This window comes from Neolamprologus brichardi, chromosome 23 (genome assembly GCF_056152115.1).
Source record: "Neolamprologus brichardi isolate AB-2024 chromosome 23, ASM5615211v1, whole genome shotgun sequence".
NCBI classification, from domain to species: Eukaryota; Metazoa; Chordata; class Actinopteri; order Cichliformes; family Cichlidae; genus Neolamprologus; species Neolamprologus brichardi.
The window spans coordinates 28,097,020-28,113,451 of NC_142125.1; the positions used below are offsets into that span (position 1 = coordinate 28,097,020).

The 16,432-nt window shown below is 41.0% G+C and overlaps 1 protein-coding gene across 2 annotated transcripts in view; it reads left to right on the forward strand.

Moving 5' to 3' along the window:
* ncam2a (neural cell adhesion molecule 2a) overlaps nt 1-15,652 on the forward strand; it is a 403,653-nt gene extending 388,001 nt beyond the window's left edge. Inside the window, exons 16-17 of one of the 2 annotated variants that reach the window (XM_006792777.3) lie at nt 948-1,155; nt 12,405-15,652. In XM_006792777.3, the coding sequence (XP_006792840.1) occupies nt 948-1,155; nt 12,405-12,519 (323 nt within the window). In that variant the 3' untranslated portion in view covers nt 12,520-15,652. The remainder of the gene's footprint in view (nt 1-947; nt 1,156-12,404) is intronic. The other variant, XM_006792778.3, reaches the window with a different exon arrangement.
* Nucleotides 15,653-16,432: the final 780 nt, after the last annotated feature.

Consider the following 16,432-nt stretch of genomic DNA (forward strand, 5'->3'; position numbering starts at 1 on the left):
CTTTCAGATGGAAGCAGGCCTCGCTGCTTGTACCCAACTGAGCCGAGATCTCTGCGTGTTTTTAAGAGCAGTGTGTTGACCGCTCTGAGAGAGAGCATTTACTTCCGAGCTGAAAACCCTTAATTTAATTCCCGACGGGATTCTGTTTAGTGCTGCGAGGTATAAAACAGTGGACAAAGTGGCCAGAGCATCAGTGCGTCGATGCTTAACGCGTACTCGGGCTTCAGTGCAGAGCTGAACGTGTGCGCCAACCTCTGCACCTGTGTGATGTTCACATTTGGCACATGATACAGGAGGTAGATGCAAGGCCTGAGGGCAAATATGGTCGAGAAGAACTGTTTTATTTTTGCCCTCTCTGCCAATTAAATGCTCAGTTTTACAAAGCGTTTACTGTATTCTAAGTGGAGATGAAGCCACATTTGTTACATTTCTACCTATTTTGGAGCACTATAAATCTCATTTTGCTCAATTATTTAAAATCTTTCAAACTTTCATTCCATGAACTATATATATACAGAAGAAACTTTATAAGGCAAGAATTGATTTGTTTTGGAGGAGATTTGGTGGATTCACGCTAATAATCGAGATAATTCCACCCCCCTCCGAGGATTGTGCGCATTGAGGAATTGTGGATTAGGACTTATCTGTGTGTTGGAAACCATCCAACTTGCTCTGGAGGAATTCATTGACCTTGGAGTAAAAGTTTGGTACAGCTTTATAGTTTCCCAGGGAGGAAGCTGACCTCCAGCCTCGACTCTGCGGGCGTCCGGCCTGAAGACACAGGAGTGAGACAATGAATCCCTTCCAGCTCCACTGATCCCGCACCCAATCTGACCCTAACCTCTGAACGTGTCTTAGAGAACAAGTCAGCGAACCAAATTTGCTAACAGTGGTTTTATCCTTGCTGTGTGTGTGTGTGTGTCTGCCTGTGTGTTTCACTGCCTTAGCAGAATCCCTGTTCAGCGGGCTGGGGCTGGGGGCGGTGGTGGGCCTCGGCCTGGGAGCGCTGCTGCTGCTCCTCGTGCTGGTGGACGTCAGCTGCTTCTTCCTGCGTCACTGCGGCCTGCTCATGTGCATCACGCGCACCCTGTGCAGCAAAAAAACAGCCACCAGCGGCAAGGGCAAAGAAATCGAGGAGGGGAAGGCCGCCTATCTGTGAGTATCCCCTTTGGTTTTCTTTGCATTGTTCTTTTTTGAAACCTTTGACTGCTTCAGTCCAAGCGTTTGATTTTGTGTAGTGACAGTATCAATTTTGCCAGCTCATGCCTGAAGAGGGAACATCTGCTGTGGGTGTATCTTTATGGCTGAGGGTTATGCTTCTTCTTCTTCTCGCTGTATAATTTTTGTGCAGTAAAGAATTGAAAGCCCTGAATGGGTGAATACAAGTCAATACAAAGATTTTCAGAAATTGGTATGAAAATATCTAACAGAGAACAAAAAAAAGCCTTTGCATTTCTCAGAAATGAACAATAAGGCCTCCTTTTTTTCAAGGATCTCGTCCCCGAGTGACTCGCTGAGCAATAACATTAGCTGTTCATGCCATGTTCATTCCTCTTATGTATACGTATATATATTTAGTCTGAATGAGAAAAGGAGATTTCTTTTTACCATTTACTGTAGGTACACCTACAACAGCCGCCCAGCCACCCTTTCAACCACAGTATGTCTTTGATTACGTCTTATTCACTTACATCAGTGCCTTTTACGATGTGCAGCAAGTTCACCTTTTAAGTATCCATTTGCATGCGTTATGTGAGCGTGCATTCGTTACATGCATGTACAACCGTGTACATTTTGTGCTGTCACGCTTTGTTTTCAGCCTTGTGTGTGTGTGTACCCGCCTTTATTTCATGCTATATGCATGCTAATAGTCCATGAGTGTTGCCACAAGCATCTCTGAAAAGCATTTTCTTTGTTTCCCCCTCATCAGACAGCATGCAATTTAGAAGCCTACCCCCGTGAAATTCATGGTACAACTGTTTTATGCAGGGTGCTAACTACATCGTGGTGCCTGTGAGATAGCACAAACAGGGTCTTAGTCACTGGCCACAGCCGTGCCTGTCAGTGTGCCAGCAGTGTCTGAGATGGAGAGAGAGGGCACATGTGAGGAGGAGGTGGAGGAGGGAGGGGTTTGAGTTCTGCTGAGTCACTAATCTCGCGACACTGGAGGGCCGACTGCCTGCCTGCCCAGACAGCACACGGAATCTACAGAGCAGCAACTCACAGAAGACTTTACACTCTGTCTGATGTGTGCATGTGACTAGTGTCACAGTCACATACAGTACAGCAGGATGATACAAAATAGTCCTAAAGGTAGTATAGTGACGATATACAGGTACATAGTGACTGATTGTTAAAATAGAGTCAGTTGGGCAATCGGGTGATTACTGCAGCAATAGCGACACTGGATTTACGTTGTCAAAGGCATACTTCAGCAGTGTAGTATCTTACTTTCATGAGGTAGAGCAAATGACGAGAGAAAAATCCAACACGATAGAAAGAGCAATCAAAAATTCTTTGTGTCTGTTTTTTAATTTACTTCAGAAAAGTCAATGTCAGTGGTTTCATGCAACTGTGTTAATTAACTGCTAAGAAATATTTCAGGTCACTTCATTCGCATCATTTGCATTATTGCAATGAATAAAATACTATCTTGCTTTTCAGGTTAACTCGATGGCTTTTTCATTAGAATAACACAAATGACTCGATTAAACTTAAAAACACTCCTCTTTTAAGTAAATCCACCTACAGAGGAGTCTTTAAAACCAACAAAATTGAGATTTCAACTGTGAGTAATAGATGAATCCTAAATTTCCTATTTTTTAGGCATCAGTGGTCATATAAATCTAAAGGTTATATTGCTGTAAATGTAATTACAAGCTTGCATGAGTGTTAATCAAGCTCAAGGCTTAAACCATAGTGTTTATAGTAATAGTGTAAAGTATTGTATTAAATAGAATTATTATGCCCAGTCACCACAGAATCTCGTGGTTTTCTCTTCAGACACATGCAGTTAAATGTGACTTGGATTCAGGGCATTCCCTTTTAATTGTTGAGTTTTATCATCTGAATTAGTCCTCCTGTGGAAAACTACCCCACAGATGTTTCTGCAACCTTTTATTTTTACATCTATTTCACACATTTTCAGTATGAGACCTGCAGCCATCGTGTAAATGTGAAAAACTTGTAGTTTTTTATGGTGACATCAAACAGCAATTGAAAGCGAGGCTTAAAAATAGTCACACATGAGGCTCGAACTCCAAAACACTGGAGGTATTTTGAAATGAAATCACTCCCCATGTGGTGCCAGGGACATTAACATGGGTCTTTTCAAAAAGTTGGCACAAACAAACTTAGTTGGAGGACTTCTTGTTATCACAAATAGCTCCAAATTACCGGCAACATTTTTGGATTTCACAGGAAATGACACCCCCACACATGGATCAACACTAACATGTATATGAAATGCTGCAGTTCATAAAAATCTAGTAGAAGCAAGCAGAGAAGTCAGAATCGCTAAAAGGCAAGTGGTTGAAATTGTCATATAAACCAAGCTACTAATTCTAAACATGGACCAATCTATGATCAGCACATTGTTATTAACTTTATTTAAAATTGACAGGGCTAATCATCAGCAAGCTTAAAATTATGCCAAAAGAACACATTTCGAATGACGGTAGTGTTGATGAAGGAGGTACTTGAGTCCATCTGACAGTACCTCAGAGATTCTACAGTACTTGTTAGAAACTTTCTGGTTGTTTGAGCACTTTTGATTGTTGTCCTGTTGCAGTCCGTGTCTCTGCAGAGAGATTGGTTTCATAACTGGCAGTGAAGATGGCCATAACTCCTTTGAACTAGTGTAGCGAGAATGGAGTAAATACCGTGGTCTGCTTTACAATGAGTCATGCCACTGAGCTGGAGACTAATAAGATAACACTTGAAATAATACAACTCCAGCTGAGTTTCCAAGATGTCAATAGTGCAAGTCTGAAGGTGCTGAGGGGTAATAAGTTGTAAAGACTAGCGAAGCGTGAGCAACAGTGTCAATAATAACATCAATGGAGAGCATCTACAGTGATAAATAGCATGGGGTGAACTTCAAATTAGGAAGGTGATGAGTGGCACAGATCAGAGTGTGTGCTGGGTGTCTGTTCTGAGGATGTGAGCTGAGGAGTGTGTGGGCTGGTTTGGAACCAAGAAGAAAATCTGGAGGGTATCGCCAGTGCACTTCTGACACAGCAGATTGTTTTTTTTAATATTCGGGGTTATAGAGGAGCCCACTCTCACTCCCGAGGCGTAACATGCCGACGTTTTGTCACGTCCCGGGGCGTTCCTGAGGAACGCAAAAGGAGACCTTCGGCGTTCTTATGGTACGCGGCGGGTTATGGCCGAAATCCAGTGCAATGACGCTCCCGCGGTAATAGACGTTCCAGCCCTAAACCTAACCTTATCCCTAGCCCTAACCATAACCTTTTTCCTGAGCTTAACCAGGACTTTAATGATGTTAAATAGCGTGTTTCTAAGTGGTTTGAAGAAAAAGAGCGAACATGTGTAGATTGAGTCCATACGGTTCTCATATTTCCTCATTTTTCCGAGGTCGTCATTTAGGAACGTGGTGGGTAGCCGAAAACGTAATATGTTGACGATTTGTCACCTAGCCTAAAATGTTACGCTTTGGGAGTGAGAACGTGTTGTATAGAGACAGTTTTCCAACCTCAATGTGGTGCTGAAGGTTAGCAGAGCGACCACGCACCCAGCAGTGCAGGGTTATTTTGAAGTTGGAGCTAGGCTAGTTCTACAAACACACGACAGAGAGTGTGTGGGTGTCTTTCTGTTATGAATCTGCGGAACACACTGGGCTGCATAGCTGCTTCAGGGAAAGTTCAAAGACTCAAGTAGTACTGTTGACTTCAAAAGTCCTCACTTCCAGTTTCAGTCTTAAGTTCTTGTCAGTGTGCTGAGATATCAATAGGACCCATATAGAGATAGAAGAGAACTGGTACACCTAATGGACCTCTAGTCTGTAGCATCAAGTCAAATGCGACTCCAGCTATACTGTTTAACCCCTTACGACCTTAAAAAGTCACTATTCAGGCAAAAGACAGAAAAAGTAAATACATGTTTATGCAGGGAAACTTAAATTGATTCATATTCTTTCTACCTGCATTTAATTTGGATTCTGTGTTCATTTTTTTCTTTCTGGAAGTTTGGTTTTTTCCTAATATTCATTGCTTGTCATAGTTGTGCAGCCAGCTCCAGTCCCATCCTGTCAGTCAGTGAACCAGAAATAGATTTGTGCCCCTGTCGGGCTCTCCAGTAACCTGCTGGCAAGAAACCCAGAGGAACAGTTTGGTATTGACTTTTAATACAAAACAACAGCTGCTGATAATCTTTTACCCAGAGACAAAAAGTCAGTGTTGAGTAAAGCTGATGATATGTCACAGTGACATTTTAAGCGTTGAGGTGGCGCAGGAGGGGCGTCTGGTGAAGTCTCTGTTTATTCAGGCTTAAGAAGTTTGAGTAGAGGCTCAGTGATAGATCTGGCTTGGAGTCGATAGACTTGAAAGTGTTTATGTATACCTGATGACTCACGGCAGGAAATATAAAACAGAATGGAAGATTACAGTTAAGGCCATGGCAGCCTGGGGATGGAGCAAGAAAGAATTTCTACAGAAGTGTCAGTCACTAAAGAAAAATCTGTCAGACATGTTAATGGTTCCACAGTGCTTAGCATCGACCATACAAAGCCTAAAATCTTAAGGACACGACAAAATTTTCAAAATGAAAAAGGCAAATTTACTGAAAAATCACCAGAAATAGCTTCTGAGTTCTAAAGCTATGACTTTGGTGACACCTTAAGTCATTAATAATATCTAATATAGCAAAACAAGAGGAACACATGAAAGTATAACTATATTTTGCATATGTAAATTTAACTTTAAGGTTTAGCTGAAGGATACTGCATTAGAGAAAATGAAGTTAAAGGTAAAGTGAATTAATCAAAGAAGAATTATTGTTACTACATTTGCTGTCATTCAAGAATACACCAGGAGTCCTAGTGCTTCACCATGTTTTTCTATAATGTATTGTTCAACGCAAGCACATTCATTTTTTTCCCTTTGTTTTCCTGTTTCAATAAAATTAAACATCATTACAGAGATCCGGAGCCTCTTGATTCTCCATTTTCTTTTGAAAGACAAGACAGTCTGTGCTATTGACATGTAGAGAGCACATAAATTTCAGATTCTGGAGCAGCAGAGTGAGGTGGATGACATTTAATTAAGTGTGAGCTCACACTACTCTTAAGTCCAGATCAAACAGAAATCTGCTTGTCTCGAGAAGCTAAAAGGCTTTGGCTGGAGCATACCTGACCGTGTAAAAATGAGAAAAAGGACATATATCTGTCTGGTCTTCGTTTCCCTACATTCTTATTCCGCAGTCGTGTAAACAAGCTCATTTCTACATCAGGTCAGGGAACAAGGCGTCTGATCCACATGTAAACAGCCAAATTGTCCATCAGCAGCTCCGTCAAAGTGCCTTTGACAAAGACTTCCACTTCTAAATTCACAGTAAGATCCCAGATGCCAACTCTAAAACAAAAAAAAAAGTTTGCTGGAAAAAAATATATATACGTGTATAGATTTTGATAAGGGTGTAAACAAACTCTCCAGGCATATACCGCAGCTAAGACTGCAAACCACCTAATTTATCACAGTGAAAAAGCAAAGATTGTAGCCTGCCTTCATGGCCTGCCATAGATGGCCATGTGCTTAATTAATGTCTGCAGAGGAAAGAACAAGTCGCCCCTGCTGCGCTTTGGTGTCACTTAGAAGCTTACAGATTACAAATACGCATCTGCATACGCACTCTGATATCACGCCAGCGCACCGTGAGCTTCACACAGCTGCTGGCTCTCGCAGCATAATCAGAGGTTTGTCAAGACCCAGTAGCAGTGCTGTTTGCCTTGTGTGCCAAACAATGTTTTGAATTGAACTTCTGATGGTGTGTGCATATTTTTGGACAAACAAGCAGTATATGCACACGAGATAGTATGTTCACAGTGATGAAAAATGACTCCAAATGGCTCTATTTCTTTTAGCATTTGGGGAAAAACTATCCACTCGATTTTTGCTTTTAACTGTGGCCACAATGTTAAATACTGCACAAGCAAAGATATCCTCGAGATCCTTGTGCCAACACAGATCTGTGTCATAGTGCTGTTGTGATAGAGGAAAATGTAACCCAACCAAGGAAAAGGGTAGGTTTACAAGATGGTAGAGAGACTTTGAAGCTGTATGGTTTGGAAATGTAGGCAGGAGGCTGAGCTGTAGGTAACAGAGCTGAACATTTTCATTGGGAGTGACCAGCATGGACAAGATTAGAATGGAGTCAGAGGGACAGCTCAGATTAAGCAGTTTGGAGACAAAGGCTGAGATGGTTTAGACATGTGCAGAGGAGGGAAGATGAAGCTCCCAGCCAGGAGGATAAGAGGAAGATCTCAGAGAAGTTTCATGGATATAGGGAAGGAGGACATGCAGAGGATTGGTGTGAAAGAGGATGCTGAGGATAGAGTGAGATGGAGACAGATGATCTGCTGTGGTGACTCTTGAAGGCAGCAGCCAAAAGACACCCCCCCCCCCACACACACACACACACACACACACACAATAAATAAATAAATAAAAATTAAAGGAGCCCTTTATGAGCAAACACTTGGAAACAGTGGGAAGGAAAAACTCCCTTTTAGAAGGAAGAAACCTCCAGAAGAACCAGGGTCGGGGAGAGTCAGCCATCTGCTGCGACCAGTTGGGGCCACGGCAGATGTATAACTATTTTTATAATTTGAATCAACATATAACATGCGAAATATTGCTTTCTCATCACACAGAGCCCCATCAATAATTATTAACGCCAACCTCAAGTAGTTCTAGAAGTTCTAGTAGTTTTATGTTTTTCATTGCACTTTTTTTGACCATTTGAATAACTAAAATGGTAAAACTATGTTAAGGAGTTTATCAAATTGCAGAGAAGGCAAAGGGCATGCCGTATGCCAACTGCAGACGCTTTAACAGTTACAGTTGCCTCCGCCAATATTTTCTCCAATATTTTTTTTAAAGAATTTCTTCTTTTTTTTTTTCCTTTTTCTTCCAAACTGTACTGATACTTTGCTTCAGTAAATGGATTCGGGATTGTTTTGATTTTGCCTCCTCACTGAAGAAACAGGAAACGTCACACAGCAAGAGCCTTCGCAGAACTTGAGGAAACCTCCCCATCTGAGTATAAGTCCAATCTAGGTTTGCATGGAGCTAATGAGACATGAAATTGGCTTCACAGTGCAGGAACTTTAACATCCACCAATCAACCAAAGGGGGAACCCCCCTCTGGCCAGTTGCAATATTTGGGCTTATTAGGTACAGTATCATGCAGGGTTACTGTTTTACGTTCATGATCTCGTTCACTGAAGAACTCTCCCGGAGCTTGGTAAAACGTCCAGCATGGCAATTTGAGGGTGATTTTGTGTTGATGTAGAGTGCCTTTTAAAATTGACAATTTAGTCGAGGAAATTCAGCGTTTACACAATGAAAACATCCAGTAATGAGAATAATAAAAGTGTCCACTGATGCACCAGATGAGATATCTCAGACCTTTGAAGAAAGAAACAATGCAAAAAATTGTTAGTTTAGTTAAATAAATACATTTCAATGACAGCAGGGATGACTGATTCATATGCAATGTTTTATTAAATGTCAATAGCTGTATAAGAACTGCATTAGTAAAACAACAAGCTGTTTCGGTCAACCCCTGCTAGCTGCAGGTTCGTATTTATTTAGAGAGTCGTGTCAGCTTCGAATTAAGTATTCTTTCAAAGGAGAAGTTCTACTCCAAGAATAATGTATGAGTCATCCGGGAAATGTTTATCATGTGGATATATCTACCATTAACAGTAATAAAAAAAGATTGTTAAAAAGCTCTAAAAAATTCAAATTATTTTTTTTATACTCAAAAGACAATATAGAGCTTTTCATTTAGAACCTTCATTTGACAGATTGTTTATGTCTCTGAGTCATGACAGACTAGCAGCGTAAAAAGTGGAACCGCTTCATGAACTCAGGAAAATGAGAATCTTTAAGGTCAAGTGTTATTAATACTGGCCTGGTACAGGTCTATAATTCCTTTCTTTGTTTGTGACTTAAACCCCCCCCCCCCCCCCCCCCCCCTTCTTTTTTCCCTCAATGTCTTGATAGAACTGGAGAAATACGCATTGAATGAAGCGCATATTAGGAGCAAGAGGCCTCTGACAATGTGAATCAATGTAAAAGCCAAAGTTCCTTATTGATCTCCTTATTAAACTTGTCTTACTTCCAAGACACGCAGGGTAAAAGAAAGGGCTGTGTAGCAGGAAGAGATGCAACTCAGTGCCACGTTCGCTTTGCATTTTCTGTAATTGTCATCTGTTTTCTCATTCTTTCTTTTATTTTTGTTTATTTGCTTTATTTTGTTCTCTCTCTTTTTTTTTATTTTGGTTGTTTGGTGTGGGCGCAAGCTACCGCTGAGAGTAAAATTGCATTTAGACATCCCTTGCTGAAATTTCAGAGCAGGGTTTTTATTCCCCAAAATGAAATGACAAAAGACAGACGCCTGTTTGATTTTACATGGGTAGCCCCCCCGTGGTTCGTATTTTTTCGGTGAATGTGTCCCTGTTGGTTTGTCAATAAGTGGTTTTTGGTTAGGCTTTAGTGTTTTAGAGGCTAGGATGAGGGGATTTGACACTGCTGATAGATATTTCTTCGAAATTTCTGTCCTCCTGGCATATGAACACATCAAAGGATACTAATTCGATTGACAGAGTGCACATAATGGCAAGAAGCCACCTGTAATGGCACAGAAGGGGGAATAATATAGCTTTTTTTCTAATAGCTACTCCCTAGTTATGGGTCATTTTGCATGTTTGAATTTGTGCAAGTCAAATTAGAATAGAAATGTGGGTCATTACGACAAAAGATATTAGAAAATGCTACTATTTAGGTCTCATTATGTTGCAGCATTACTTTATTCTGACCCACTACCTGTATTAACCGCACTTGGATAAAGCCAGATCAGCCAAATGCAGATGAAAGCTCTCATATATCATATTGCTTGAAGCACAAGCTGGTTGGATTTTCATCATACTGATGCATATTAGCATAAAGATAAAGCTGTGATGTCCTTCTGCTGCATTACTCAAAACAAAACTCGTGGAAGATTAGATGAACAAGCGTGCCTGAAACAGGGCTGTGAGTAAGGCAAATAGCCCGTGCCTATTTCCTTTTCTGTCCGTCTCAAAATGAGTCAGACTTGCACCATATTGAAGATGTGCGAGCTCTGAAGTTATTGCAGTCCAAAAAAAGTTGATTCTGTTCATCTGGACGTAGGGTTTTCAGCGGGAGAAATGTTTCCTCGCTCATCCAAGTGACTTCTTCAGTCTCAGCTGAATACAAGTTTCCCCAACTTGCATAGCACGGAGTCTGGGACCAGTTGCAAGTAGTTATGACAACCAACTTTAAGGTTGAGTGTGCAGCACCTTCAAGCTCTGGAGACTCATTTTTAAGCTGCAGATTTGCACTGGTCTTGGTAGAATGGTGGTTATTAATGAAATGAACTAGCTGTATCTTTGTTTATAAATTTATAAAAAAAAAATTATGAAGTTTGTCCCCTTCAGTCTTGCATAAGCGAGTATAACACCTTTGTGCAGTGGAAAACTGACTCAATCTTATTGTTGGTTTATCCCTGTCTTAGTGCACCAGTGTCGATGTAAAGATGGCAGACTAAGTGGTCTCAGACTTTGTCCCTATCTTTAAAGCAAATGTTTCAGACACAGGGTATTGTTGTATAGTTGTATTCCATCATTAGTTGCAAGTGGTTGCTGACATATGTGAATATGATTGCCACATCTCCATTTACGCCGGCCTAAAGACTAGTCACTGAGAAGCTGGCATCCACCAGGTTGCTATAGAAGAGTATGTATTCCATGAGCGGTTGGCAAATGGTTTCTGGAGTTTACTGAGTCATGAGCAATGATTTTGTTCACCAACAAGTTGCAAGGAAGATGACAACTTGGTTGCAAACACTAGCAAACTATTTGCCAAGTGGAAGCAAGAATGTGAAAGTGAAACTAGAGAGCTTTTGCTTTCAAAGTAAAAGTTGCACCTTCTGAAATATGTTGGATGCAAAGTGCAAATGACAGTGGCAATCTACTTGGGGCCAAAGAAATTGCACTGAAGTTTTTGGTGCAGCAAACTCTTTGCAACCAGTTTTGTCCAAGGCGCATCAGCCAGCAACCTCCTGCGGTTACTTGCAGCCGTTTGGGTAATACATATTATTTACTTGGGACTATTTGTCAGATGGTCACTGATCGGGCTGCAGACCTGTGTAACTCTGGTGTTATAGGGTTCATCTTAGGCCTAGCCAAAGCCACATTTCCTGCTGTATGTGCAATATGAGGTTGAGGCTTACATGTGGTGTTTTTTGGGGGGGAATGTCAGTCAGAAAAAGTATGCCATTAGGGAGGGGAAACCTAAAGAAATTGACTTGTTAGAAACAGCGTAAGATAATAAGGATTTTTAATAATAACGTAAAAGAAAATTTGGGTTCTAAATAAGGATAACAGGATGATTATGGTGAATAAAATTAATTTCAATCAGTGGCATTCTTTTAAAGTATTCTTTCAGGACCAAAGCCAATCGATCGATCTACATTGCTATTCCTGAACATACATAGTATGGCTTAGTTGGGAATCACTGAACTATCACAGATTGCTGAAACCAACAAATACTTTAGTGTCTATGTACCATATGTGTGCACTGATTTCTTTAAAAACGTAAGTGGATGCCATTTGTCCTTGGTGAACAGATGGAGAAAGTCCTGTAAAAAGCCTGCTAAGTCATGTTGCTTATAATTATTCATGCCTCATCTCCATCCTCATCAAACATCTAGAGCACTGAAAACAAACACAAGCTGACAAATTGATCAGCTCTCCAACCATCCAGACCAAACACAGGCAAAATAGGAATAATTTGGCTTTCTCTAACCCCTTGTGAAGCCCCGTGGAGGCTGTTATATTTAATATTCCTGCTGCCTTTTCTCTTCAATTAAATTTAGCTTTATTAATCCCAAAGGAGGCAATTCATTCACACACCGAAGGGTCTATAAGGTGGAGTTCAATGCTGTTAGGCACACATTTTTTGAAGAAAACCATTAAGCCTAAACTCTCTTACGGCAGTAATTCAGCTCTGCTTTATGTACAATTTATCGTGCGCCTGTTCACAATAATGGTATGTATGCTTTAAGTTCTTGTAATGACCAAGCTTTGAAGTGCACAAACTGCGTATTTCACTTCCACGTTGTGCATTTCTCTGTCTCTGCAGGAAGCTACCGCTGAAGGAAGAAAATGGAAGAGAGGTTCTCAAGCCGGATACGATTGAAATCAAAGTGCACAGTGACAACAGCATCCACACAAAGCCCGACGACAGCAAAGCGTAAAAGGGTCGGTCCTCCCGCCACCAAAAGAACATTCGGATCACAAGACCAAAACCCAGAGAAACTACAACACTGGAAAATAGTGGAGTAAAATACCATATCTGTTTATAGCAATGCCCCAGAGAAAGGCATGTGTAAATACAAAAAATAATAGAGAGAAAATAGAAAGGAAGAAAGTGTCAACCTTTTAGACACCCTGAGTGATTAATGTATCATGTTCTTACAAACATGGCATCAGTGGAAAGCTCTTGTTGATCAATGATTGTATATTATTTTCTGCCTTAAGTATTATTTCTCAGATTCTGTTTTTTTGTTTGTTTGTTTGTTTATTTGTCTGTTTTACACCCCACATGGGATTTTCATGCAGTTGAAAGGTATTTCTAGCACTCTCCTCTTTGATGTCTCTCAAAAAAGACAGTCACAAGCGGAGGCATAAGCTGGTATGCTGGTGTGCCCCAAATATCTCAATGCTAATGCTTTTTTTTGTCTTTGTAAGAGCAATGCATGGGCTGACCTTCACTGCAGGATGTCACAGTGTTTTAAGCCTGTTTCCATGCCCGAGTGTTACTCTACAACATCCTTTTTATGCCTGTGATAGCCAAGCTAGGTGCCTAGCTTACAAAGGCAAATTCTCAGTCATTGTACTTTAAGCTAGCAGGCTTCGCTAGCACACGGTAAAGAAGTCCTTAAAAGCTCTGACGCTTTATTGTCTAAAGAAAACTCTTATGTGATGCATTAGTTCTTGGTTGCATTTCTACCTGAAACAATATTAATTTTTTCCAGAAGACTTTAGGCCTAATATTTGGTTTGGTTTGATTTCAGAAGGGCTTTTGCGACTCTTTATAGGTACCCAACAGTATCCAAAAATCACAAGAAGGAAGAGTGTGTTGCAGTCTATGAAGTATACAGTACAAAAACCACACATGTGCATTGATGTCACTGTTAGCAAAGCCTTTTAAATTGACGCCGAATATTGTTGGCGCTCTTCAGGCGTCTCACTCTCTAACAATGTGCGCATAAGAATGTTTTATTCATCAGCTGCATACACCGTAATGTGTCGTATATTGTTGCCAGAGGTTAGCCGCACTGCAAGTCAATTTACGCTTTGGTATACAATGAGTAATGAAAAAATTATGTTAATGTGTTGAAAGGCGTCCCCGTGAGTGCCCTGACCAGTAATCTTTGCTATCTGTAAAAGCAGAAGTAGCAGCAAGGTACCACTCAAGGCATGGGAACAAAAGAGAAAAGGTATGCTCGAGAGGAATAAATCAACATGTACGTCATGTCTGTTTTAAATGATAAACTTTGGTTTCTTTGATTATTCTTGCCTCAGATTGGCCTCTGATGCAGTTTTTCTTTCTTTGGTCTGGTCACTATTCTCTCTGATGTTGTCACGTGTTGTACATAGGTGAAAAAAAAGAGTATTTTACAAAGCTTTTATGTAAATATACCCTAAAGGATGTGTCCTTTTTTCCAAATGCAAAAGGCTTGGCTTTTTCTTTTCTTTTTTTTGTGAACACTCCTTGGATGAAAAGCTGTTGGCTGTTTTTTTTACTTTTCTTCTTCTTTTTTTTTTCCCTTTTGTTGTGTTTTGGTCCAAAGTTCAGTGATGGTGTAATATTGTTTTTTCCTAGTCATTTGCTTTCCCTTAAGAAAAACCCATGTCCTGAGGCTATTTCACGCATTTCAATGGAGGCAGTAATTACGGCATTAGTGTGCCTTCTCTTTTTTTTTTTCTTTTCTTTTTAACCCCCCCCCCCCTCCTCCTCCTCCTTGTGGCCCAAAGTCGCTGTAGCAGTGTAGACCAACAAATGAACTTTTGCTCACAGCTTAGCTGCTTTGTGCCACAGAATGTGTCATAAGATTGAATTGTATTGTGATGCTGTGGTTTCTGGGAAACGTAGTCATAGGATTGTGGGTTCTAATCACCGACACTGGACAGGAACGGACGTGTGCAACTACCTAGTACAACTAGATGTCAGGTCGAGGCTGTTGAGTGGTTTGATGGCATCACATGAATCATTACATGACTGTGTGTGCGCACATGTATGTGTGCATACATCCATGGGTGCGTGACTACACTCGTCTACATGAATCTGGTTGCATGTATGTCCGCTGAATGTATCTGCACGTACTGTAAGTTAATCTGTTTGTATGTTTGCGAGGATGTGTTCCCATTTTTACTGTTTTTTTTTTTTTCAATTTTCCACAATAAGAGTCTCCAGATTCCAAACCTTACACTACATTAAAGAGTTAAATGCTATTCTGGCATTTATTATATTTATTTTTTAATGTTGTTACCTATTTATAATAAAGTGCAAGTACACTTTCCATCTCCATGGTGCACCATGTGGCAAGCGAAGGTGATGATGACCACATGCCAAGTGTGAATGTCAGAGTGCTCTAAGTGCACGGGGCGTTTCCTTTTTAAAACATTTTTTTAAACCGTGGTGCGAGTTGGCGAGAGCTCTCACGCTGAGTTCCGGGGTGTGCTCTGATAGTTAAAACCTGATTATGTAGCTCTCGACAGTGATTAATTCCCTAGGCTGCAGCACTCCTTCCATGTGTCTGCCAGCCCCCCTCCTGTCCTCCCCACCCGCCCCCCTCTCCGCCACTGTTCCCTGCCTCTCAGACTCCACTGGTTTTTATCTCAGACTTACGTAGTGCTGGCTTTGTTTTCTCACAGCGAGCCCTTGTACCTGCATATCTCTAAAGGATGGTCCTGCCATGGAGTGGTTCCGCTGCCTGTTACGATCACTGTAAATATGGGAGCACAGTGCCTGGGGGCTACACGATTTGTACATGTTCTTTTGTATTTGAATATGAGTCTAAACCCACCCCCCACCCCTGTCCTTCTTCTCCGGTCCCTCCTCTCCTCCCCTCTCTCGTCCTCCTTTCCTCTCTGTCTCCTCCATCATCCATCGGCCCTTTTTTCTGCAAAAGGGGGGTTAAAAAACAGGTGTGTTTGAGCTCAGTGTACAGTATGTGTCCTCTTTGTCCCCATGCTCCCCGTGTCCCTTGGACTGTCCCCGCTGAGTGTGCTTTGTGCAGGAGGTGGGAACTATTGATGTCTCTCTGTACGTACCTGTGGAACACTTGTGACTCCTATCATTGGCCGCTGTAAATAAACATGTCCTGGTAGAAGACAGCGAGACGTTGTCGTTCCTGATCTCACTTTTTTCTTTCTACCGACTTTCCATCTTACATGTGGGTGTCCAAAAAAACTTTAAAAGCAAACATTTTTATTTATACAGTAGTTTATCCCTTTAGCCCACAAAGCCACAGGTAAGTTTAGCATAATGAAAAGGTCATTTTTCAAAACTAGCACCTCCAAGGCTTAAATCAGTGAAAAAATTAAATTACACTATTTCCTAGACAAGTGCTGTGGTTCCCTACCTTGACATTTTGCTGTGACAAGACTCCAGAAAAGGATGTAACATCTTTGTGACATAACACGAATTTAAAAGAAAAGTTGTAGGCCAGCCTTTGTGAAACTCATTTTAAACCAGTTTCAAATGTTAACATTATGATACGTTAGCATATACACTCACTGGTCACTGTATTAGATACACCTGTTCAACTGCTTGTTAATACAAATATCTAATCAGCCAATCACATGGCAGCAGATCGGTGCATTTAGGCATGTAAACAAGGTACAGATGATCTGCTGAAGTTAAAACAAAGCATCAGAATGGGAAAGAAAGGTGATTTAAGTGACTTTAATCTTGGCACAGTTGTTTTTGCCAGACAGCTGTGAGTGTTTCTGAGTGTCTCAAAAAATGCTGAGCCACTGGCGCAACCATGTCTAGTGTTTACAAAGAAGGCTTTGATAATGAAATTACCCAGTAAGCAGCAGTTCTCTCCTGACAAAGATGTCTTGTTAATGTTCACACTGGCTCATCATAACTCAACAAAA